The sequence below is a fragment of the Ischnura elegans genome, chromosome 3 (genome assembly GCF_921293095.1).
Source record: "Ischnura elegans chromosome 3, ioIscEleg1.1, whole genome shotgun sequence".
NCBI classification, from domain to species: Eukaryota; Metazoa; Arthropoda; class Insecta; order Odonata; family Coenagrionidae; genus Ischnura; species Ischnura elegans.
Genome location: NC_060248.1, coordinates 125,027,899 through 125,037,989, shown reverse-complemented (window position 1 = coordinate 125,037,989; position 10,091 = coordinate 125,027,899). Strand labels below are relative to the sequence as shown.

Below are 10,091 nucleotides of genomic sequence, written 5' to 3'. Positions count from 1 at the left end.
TTACTTTCAGCCTTATTTTATCCAATAAATCCTTAAGTTTTCAACTGAAGCGGTGGTTGAGTCCTTTGAGTAATCGTGCGCCTTACAAAGTGCGAAAGCGGGCAACCAAGCGGAAGCTGTGTATCTTGGGACAGAGGCTAGCCGACGAGCAATGCACAAAGACATGAACGGAGAGAGGTCGAGTTGAAACCGACCACGACTGCGGTCGAATCAGGTGCGGTAAAGCCGAGCCGCGAAGGCGGCACGGCAAAAGAAGAGCGCGGGAATTAGCAGCGAGCGTGCGTGCGGTTGCCGAGCAAATACATCGCAAACAGACGCGTTGATCGGAGGCCGGTCTATTGAGCGCAGCTTCAGAGCGGATTGAATGACACCTTCATGCTCACTCTTATATTGTACCAGCGATATGGGACCAAGGTGATCACCACGTAATCAAGCACCAACAAAAAATATAAGACGTCAAACAATTAAGAGGGAATTTCTCAATGAAAGCGAAGGAATTGATTCTGGTAATTTATAATTCTTATAATACATCGGCCAAATGAGCAATGAGGATGTGCAAAGGTGAGAGGGAGAAAAAAGACGTCTACTTAAAACCCAAATATGACGACGAGGAAACATAATCGGCCAAATTATGAGGCCTCATGAAGAGTGGACAGGTGGACGGGACGAAGGGCTAGGGAAGGCCGCGAATGGATTATTGAGGATGCGAAAGAGAAGAAATACGTCGCAACGTCGATACGTCAACGAAACAGTGGCGTAACTATGGGGGGTGAGGAGATGCCCCCCCCCCCCCCAAAGCCTCAGAGAAATCAAAAAATTATTTAAATTTCTTGTATGGATTTGATATATGCTAACTGCGTCTGCTTAAAGCTAAATTTTAAGTTTCAAATGATGTAAAATGTATTTTTCAGGCATGTTACTATTTAAAATTTTTCCTTAAATCCCCGCTTCCAAGGGAGGTTGCCCACACTAACTCCCTTCATCCCCCAAAGCCCCATCATCCCCCCCAAATCATACTCCTAGTTACGGCACTGCTACGAAATACGTCGGCGAAAATGCTAGCAGATATGAGAGCGGAATGGAGAGCTGCGTCAAGCCTATCTTACGATTTTAGCCTTATTTTGACGATGATGAGGTTAGTTTTTTTTCTCGGAAGATTTAAAAAAATAGTTTTAGTGTCGTTAGGGAGCGAAGCAGGCACTCAGTGTTGGCACGCGGAAGAATGGAGGTGAGGAGGTGCATGGTACCTACGCGATTCCCTTTAAATATCCCTGTGCAACTTTCACAAGCAATCAATTTCTTATTCAGCAGCTTCCACGCGCGTATCATCCAGTAACTGGGAAAAAATCCTCCCATTAACACTCACACGGGAATGATTATTCGCATCACCCACGATGGCCAAAGCGATCAGGCAATGGATGGGCATTCAGGGGACTATTAGCATAGGATGCACCAGTCCGTCCCGTTCAAGCTTGATTTATGTTCAGACTACCGCTTTGGGCGCATTTCAATAGATTTCAAAAATCTCCTCAGCGAGGTGACAGCGATCAATTTATTCCAAACATTAACTACATGATACTAACCATCGAAAGGAGTAGCATTAGAAAGTTAGGAATTTGACAGATCACATCATAACGAATATGAATTTCGATTAACAGCATTAATTAAGAGCTTATTTATCGATAAATTCGGATCGCTCTGCGATTCAGCGACGCAAGTGGGGACCTGAATAAACCAATGCGAATGCGTGCCGGCTGACAACACATACATAGGACGATCGGAGAATTCAGTGTAATAAAAGTGATGTGCATGCTCACATATATTTGTTCCAGGATAGCATCTCAACGAGAGAACCCATTACTACGAACTAATCCGACTCACGGACCAATTGCGAATGTCATAGTTCATACTTTTACTAAATATTTACCCCCGGTTATGATTGGTCAACGAGTAAGACAATTGGCAATAGCATGTATGATTTAATACTTTCCCGGCGAATAAAATTCTCTCGGGTTTGCGCGCGGGTAAGAAGACTTAAGGTAGCCGACGCGACGTTTCGGGTTCCGTCTCGTAATCCGTAGCCTTGAGAATGGGTAGCGAGATGGAAACGTCGACTGCCTTATCTTTTCATACCCGCGCGAAAACCCGCGAGAAGTTTATTAATTGACGCAAGTACTTTGCGCAATTGCGCGCAAGGGGCACGTTTTTATCTGTATCATCCTTACGGTTATGCTTCTTTCAAATCAGATATAACATGCACGGATGTATATTACAAGGAGCCTAAGGGATAATAGTGTCATACACGACTGACTAAAGACATAAATCATAGCGCCACAGCTACATCCATAGACAATATATTACAGACAGTCTATTTCAGAGAGAGAGGCGTGTCTTTCTTATATTGTTTTTGTTATATTGTTATTGTTTCTTATGTTTTCTTACACTATAGATGAGTTTTTTTGGGCAATTAACCACGAAAAGAACATATAATAATAGATACCTCAACTGATAAGGGTGAACAAGGTGTAGGCAAGTTCTCTCCGATACGGGGACTGTCAAGAAAATGTTTTTGGGTTTCCCAACTTACCTACGGATTTAGACCCCAGAAACTAGCCCCTTGTCCTAAGCCCTTATTTCCATCATAAAAAGCGAATTCGCGAATCACCTCTCTCGATCTTCTCAAATAAGGAGTGATAAGAAGGTTCTGGGGAATTTCAGTATACCGGGTCTAGCCACGGAGTCACTCGCAATGCACAAATTGTGTGAAAAATCCACAGATTAAAAAAAAGCATTCGCCCTGACCGGGATTCGAACCCGGATCCCTCGATTTCCGGCCGAGTGCTGTTAGTAAGTGGGTTCTGAGTGACCGTGACATTAAACTTAGAAAAATAACCCAGTTTTACCCATTGAATCGTCATATGGGATTGGAAGGTGCAGCACTGCAGACACGTCTTTTCTCCCCTAGTCGATGAGATCATCTGCCGACGAGTGCAGTGGCAACATTCAGAGTGAACGCCCACATTTCATAACCCGCCACGTTTTTCCCACACAGTATCCCTCATATAATTGGTACCATTACTAAACTTTGAAAGCGAAGGGATACTAAAAGTAAAGGGAGTTGTACACAGGTTTTTAATGGATTTTATTACTTATGAGTTGTGTACAGTTGTACTTATTGTTAGTAAGAGGCTCTGGACATTTTCCGGAAAGTCATGAAAGTTATGGTACCGCCGGCGGCTTTCATGGACTTAATTAACAAATGTTTATAGATTGTGAATAAATTGGATGAAAAAAAACACTCCCTACTTAAACAATTGTTGAGACTAGAGAAAATTCGCAAGAGAAAGCTTCATTTGACACGCATATTTATAGATAAATGATGAAAAGACCATAAATATTTCAATGTCACCAGGTTTCTAAATGTTTTAAGCAATATTCACTCTTCATAACTTTCACACCGTCTCATTCCGTGGTCCTTCAATGTAAAGTTTTCCTGTGAATTCACTCGAATTAATTAGAAATTGGTCGAATATTGAAAATAAAACAACTACACGATCTGTTCATAATTAATGTTTTTAAAATTTTGAAAGGCCACATAATTGAAATGTTTTTCGTTGGAGATTAAATTCGCGATATTCCCCAATACAGGGTATAGTAACAAGAAAACCGGAGGTCAAATTCTGCCATAATTCCTTCCTACCCTTGGGGGATTCCGATCAGTTTTCATTCCCAACGGCTGATTCCGATTGTATTTGCATTGTAAAACAATGAATTTGTTGAGTTCTAAATTTTTCGTTCTAGCGAAATTGTAAGCTCTATTGGTGAATCGTGGGAGTGAAAAGTTTCAACCACAACGAATTCCGATAGCTTTGCACCGCTCGGAATGAAAACCGATCGGAATAATTCCGATCAGCGTCGAGCACTTTCCTGCTGCATAAGTGCGGATGGCTTCGGGGAAGTTCTTGATCGGACAACAAGCGAGGAATCTGCTTCTCTCGCCTGCCACGCGTCCACCGAAAACACTCGGCAACGTAAGTATGATTGCATTAACCTTTGCGGCTTTCACATTTCCGCACAAAATTCAAGCGCTCATCATCTCTACACGTGCAATACTATTTCGAAGAACTGAATTAACGATAATAAGTAAATTAGATATCGCCAAAAGTTCTAAGTTGTTTAATGAACTGTTTTTATCCGAATTACTTCTCTCCTCAACTCTCTTCACACATCAACGTGCGTACACATCGAACTGTAGTGAACTGAAGTCAACGCCTGAAGTAAGTACCTGAAACCATAGATGGAACATTTATAATCATCTGCTCAGCAGATCCCCTGAAGCAAATGCATTTCTTCATCTCAGAAAAGCATTCAAGATGAGGTAAAAGAATTTTGAGCGCATGCAGCGGAAAGACAGCCAGCCGCAGGTACTAAATTGAGATACCCTTCGATCTGCAGGGGGTAATTTTACTTACCTACCAACATGATTCAACATCGTCTTCAGTGCCGAGCAGTCATGGATTCATATTAAGTAAGAGTACTGTTAGACACACTCATGGGAGAACAAAGTAATCTCACACTCCCCACAGAGGAATTCCATCAATGCTGGGCGTATATATCTCTGGGAACCTCCTTAAGTCACACAGAGACGAGTAAGCGAAGTAATGCATTGCGGACTTATGCAGGCATAACGTCACCAGCAACACTGACATCCAGCTCCCACAGAATAACAACAGTTCAGCTGTGAATAACAACTTCCACAATCGAAACAAACTTTGGCCCGAAAAACTAAAAGCAATAAAAATACTATTGCCAAGAATTCTTCACACGCTTCGTGATCATGGTTACTTTAACAACCTATACTAGACAATTCTCTCGTCAACTAGGTACCATCCCATGGAAGACCATGTTAAACTTCATAAAAAAAAGAGTAAAAATAGGTTAACATGCCTAGTAATTAACGAAATCAGGGTGCAATGACCACAACGAAAATTGCTACCCTGCCACTCCTAATTTTAAAAAGACCTTACATTACAAAAATGGTTGTTGCCATCAGAAAACAACGTTAGAAATAATTTGAACAAGGCATGGAAAAGACATTGACAACGCACATACAAATATTACAAGTACAGAAAGGTGAGCACGACGGTGTAATAAAAACAATGAAAAAACATATGGTGCACTCATCAGCATACTTAATCCAAAATACTAACCTATAGGTCCGTGACGATTTGCTGATTCCAGGGACGTCGCCAGGGATTAACTTTGCAATCAACGTGGAACTAGTAAATACTCAAGCAGCAAATAATAAGAGAACCTTGATGAAAACACTTGACAGCTCTTCACTTAACACACGCCATCCACGATACACCAATTCAACATCGATATCTATCCAATTGGAAGTATGAATCACACTGTCCTAAGCCAGATACGACACGAAAAATTCCAGAAATATTACAATTTTGACGCAAGGCACCGACGCACAACCACAACATCCAAAGACACTTCGACGACTGGTAATAGTAAACTGCAATTTCAGATAGGAAGATGTTGGAAGACGACGATTCAGAGCGACAACGTCGCCTCCTTGCGGAGACAGGCTGCAACGAAGTTCAGATTAGCGGCGAAAGAGGGCACAATAATCTGGACTAATTTTCGAGATGTTCGAAGTTCCTCTTTTAACCACTGCCAGTGTTGGAGTCAAAGGGAGGGAAACTTGAAGTTCTCCTTTCGTTGCAAATGGGCTAAGAATGGTAAAAAGGAGATAAACGCTAAAACAGAATAGAACATACATTCATTTTGGCCATTAGGCTCACCTCGCTTTCTTCCAAATATTTTCAGGATACTTCTTTTTTATCCCATTTTCTAATTACATCTTCATTACTCGCTCCGTCAGTGATCGTAGTCTTTAGTGAATAAAAAACAGAAGTCTGCTCTGGGCATTGTCGAGTCCCTGGATACCTGAAAAAACTAACAGCTACAAAGAGATTTTCGTAATGCTTTCAAGAGGACTTTTTGTCGATTTTTTTTCTTAACTTAAAATATGTGCCAATATGGAATTTTCTCTGAACTGACTGCTAAAAAAACTACACATCCTGTTGAAAAACTCTACTTAGAATTTTTAGATCCTAACCAACACAATCCTAGATCCTAATCAAATAAGCACAAATTGCAAACACACTTGTTCCAGGAAAAGTACGAAGAAAATCGGAAGCTACGGCACGTTCTGTTACTTCACAAGTCATATTAACACAAATTATAGACGCAACACGTACCTTACTTCACAAATCAAACTGCACACACACATTATGAACATAATTACTTAGAGCGAAACATTGGAAGTGACGACGCATACATCTGAATTACATTTCTATTCGTACTCTTATTACATTTCTCCCCTTTTTGATTGTTTCGCGTTGTCAACGTGCCCATTATCACGTTGCTCAATTGTTTCTTCATGCTGTCAACAAGCTGCTTTAACCTAACTTTAACATAATTTAAGCACAACAGAAAAACTGTAACAAGTGTCTTGGGAACCTCTTCAGAGGTTATCAATTTGGGAAACGTCTGGGAGTTGATTGTCATGAAACCTTCACAAATCCTGTTTAAAATCTCTTTATAGCGATTAAAAATTTACTATCACATTTTTGGGTGGTTTGGAGTATTTGAAAGGACTTTTTGAGGTTTTTCACTGGCTCCATAAGGCATCAAGTCCTCTTTGAATTCTTTGGAATCTTTCATAAAAACCCTTTTGTCCTGCCCACAAAATTCTTTGGAAATGGTCATGAAAATATGAAGGGAATTCGACAAGGATAAAAACATAAATGTCCGTAGCTATGGGCAATTAGCTATCAAACATAAAATGCGTCCTCAAAGTACCATGAATAATAAACATATTCTTCAAACGCGCCAGCAGTTCATGAAATTTTTGCTGTTAGATAATTCAAAGATGCATCGAATATCAGTATACACAACAAAGGTCTTTAAACACAGTGGCTAACTCTTGTATTTTTCATATTTCTCTGATACTGATGACATCGAAATAGGTCAGTTATATCGATCAGTGAAAAAAGGACAAAAAGTGTTTTAATACAGCATTTCTAACTATTAACTTATTTTATTAATAAATAAGATGAATAATTACCTGGTGTAGGTCACAAGATTTCTTGAGATAATGTGTGGAAGGAGACAAAAATTCTCCATTTGCCTCAGCCATTTCAATATCACTTTTCTTGGCGCCTCTGCCACAATAATTTCGTGTTTCATTTTTCTATCAACTGCCAAATTCAATAACATTGTAAAGTATCGTGTGACAATATTTCCTGGGGTTATTATGGAAATTGTAAAATGTAAAAACCTCTTATTCGATTTCAATTTTCTGACAAATATAGCTGAGAATATTCGTCACGCTCTGTCCCGATAGACGAAAAATTCTTCTACAGTGCGATAAGGCCGGTCTAACCGCATAGGAACACTATTTGACTGTTTATAATTGACTGATTACAAAATATTTAAATTAATAATAAATGATGGAACTTTAAAAACCGTTTTCCACGTTAAAATGACGCAAATCAGAACATATCATATGTATCAGTATTGAATTTGACTTGAGTCATATGTCAATATGGCGGAAAGGAGTGGACGAAAATGTTGTGATTACATATGACGACGTTCGTCAAGGCGGCTGAAATGTCATCTTTCATTTGTGCCCCAAAAGCAGAAATGTGAATACTAGCATGTGAATGTGGCTATAAAATTATAGAGGTCAACGATTTCCCATCCCTCATCTGAGTATGGCTAGTGCTACGCAAGATAGTGAAGAACGTTTAAACTGGATTGAATTTTGTGATAAGCATGCTAAAGGTGCTGCGTCGGATTTTGCAAAGGCTTTCTGTATTTACGTGAGTGCTAATCTACCAGAAAGTGCTCGAACAACCGTATCTCATCGTGATTTTGTGCGCAAGTTTGTAGATTGTTTTGTTGATCATTTCGAGAACGAGTTGGCCAAAAGAAACGTAGCTAATCATAGTAAGGATAAAATTGTAAATGGCAGCTTGTCAGTCAGTGGTTCAGCCACAGTTTCCTCTGGCTCAGCACTCAGAGCCAACAGTCATGAGGAATTCAGTGATTATTCAGAGCAGGAAGCCGACTCACCATCGCCCAAAGTACACCACAAGCCCTTTTTTCGGAGGCTGTCTTTCAAAGGATTAAAAAAGGGTAAGGGATTTTTCCATAAGCAGCATTCAGACGAAGTTGAATTGTCCTCCCACCATCATCACGAGAAGCATTCAAAACATGATAAACATTCGAAGACCAAATTAGCTAAGATAGTTGTTGAGTGCAGAAAAGAAGGCATTGTTAATTATTTAATGGGTGAAAACATGGACGGAACCCAAAAATGGGAAAGATGTCGGCTGGCTTTGGTAAAGACCGTTGGCGGGTACATGTTGGAATTTTACTCTCCACCTAAGGTTTGTAATTTGTTCAAGGAGTGACAATTTATCCACTGGTTTCATGATTTACTCACAAATGTATTATCCTCACTCAAGGCCGTGAAACCCAAGAGTGGCGTGTTCTGCTTCCTGATTACCGAGGCAAGGGAGACAACAGCATTGGAGATGCCTGACCATGAGAACACTTTCGTTCTGAAAGTGAGTTAAGTGGTTTATGTGTAAATTTTATGCTTTTGTGCGTTTGCATTCTATTGTAGTGCGAACTGGGAAATCTGTGCAGTTCAAATTTCTTGTTGAAATTGTCGTCTGATCATTGGTGTCGTACATGCTTTTCACTTCAGCTTTCATTTGTCTTTTAAGGCTGAAAATAACATGGAGTATGTCATTGAAGCCCACGATACTGATGACATGAGATCTTGGCTTGCCACGATAAAATATTGCATGCGGACCACTCTTCCAAGCAGTGAAAACCCCGATGGAAGGTAATAAGCTTTATTATTCTATTTTCCTGCTAGAGTAGTTCCCTGAGTGTTTAACTTGATCTATCATTTTTCTTGTTGGTTGCTTAAATGATGATAATCATCAGAGGAAGTGCCTTATGTACTTTCCCCGGTAGGTGGGTTCACTGAGTAGTGTATATCATCATCATGTTATGATTGATTTCTCAACTAATGGCTCCTCTTCAACCTACTAAGGTAGCACTTGTAATCATTTTATGGGCTCTCCTTGAGTTTTGTTTAAAATTTCCTAAAGGAAATATGGGTACTTTGGTGGATGGGTGGCTTAGTTACTTATCAGAGGAGTACTGATATTTTGTCCTTTAATGAACTGTTAAAAATAGTCACCATAAGCCGTAAAATTTGCCATCAGTATAAGAGACAAAAATATTACTGTGTTTATATGTGGGTATGTGTGAGTGGGTTTATATGTTCATTTTGATGAGCCATTCATTTTCATCGTGGTCAGTAAAAAAAAAACAATTGTAAGCATCTGTTCTTGGTAAGGAGTCAGAGCACGTAATTTGTATTGTATGATTGCCATATTATTTCCTCTCCCACTTTGCCCCTGCTTGGATATATGATGGATGTTGATGCTATCCCTCTCTTACTTGTTCCACAATGTTGTTCATTACTTCCTGACACGCAGTCATTTTCATTCAACCACTTTGTGAAGCTAAGTCAATACTCTTAACATTAGTCTTAAGGTATCTTTGAAAAACCCTGATGCAATAAATCAGTACCTACTGACATTATGTAGTAGACCTACATATATTTAATTGAAACTGTGTTTCGGCATAATTTTATTTTCTCCAAGAAATGAAGAAGCAAACTTTTACTCACATTGTTCTTGAGAACTTAGTTGAAGTCATCGTTCTCTCTGATTAATTATTAATTTTCTCTCCCACCCAGACTTACTATTTCTTTATTTAAGTATATACTTCTAACTAAATATTTTGTATATGTTTATGTGAACCCACGTGACTTGTAACATAGTGAAGTATAAAACATGAAAAAAGTTGAACAAAAAACATGAAATACCATGTTTCATCCAATAAAATCGATGTGGTGTACGGAATTATTTTTTAATTACTCAGCCGAGTTGGAAGTTCCTCCCCTTCAATGTCAAATTTTAATTCAATAT

The 10,091-nt window shown here is 39.4% G+C and overlaps 1 protein-coding gene and 1 long non-coding RNA gene across 3 annotated transcripts in view; one reads left to right on the top strand and one right to left on the bottom strand.

The window, feature by feature from the left end:
* Positions 1-3,177: 3,177 nt before the first annotated feature.
* On the bottom strand, positions 3,178-6,369 carry LOC124156526. The gene is made up of 3 exons (XR_006864343.1): positions 6,273-6,369; positions 5,814-5,958; positions 3,178-3,493 (listed from the first exon to the last, which is right to left on the bottom strand). It is a non-coding gene; the product is annotated as an uncharacterized LOC124156526 (long non-coding RNA).
* A 1,046-nt stretch (positions 6,370-7,415) lies between these two features.
* LOC124156524 (SH2B adapter protein 1) overlaps positions 7,416-10,091 on the top strand; it is a 37,920-nt gene continuing 35,244 nt past the window's right edge. Inside the window, exons 1-3 of one of the 2 annotated variants that reach the window (XM_046531116.1) lie at positions 7,416-8,468; positions 8,547-8,648; positions 8,811-8,932. In XM_046531116.1, the coding sequence (XP_046387072.1) occupies positions 7,791-8,468; positions 8,547-8,648; positions 8,811-8,932 (902 nt within the window). In that variant the 5' untranslated portion in view covers positions 7,416-7,790. The remainder of the gene's footprint in view (positions 8,469-8,546; positions 8,649-8,810; positions 8,933-10,091) is intronic. The other variant, XR_006864342.1, reaches the window with a different exon arrangement.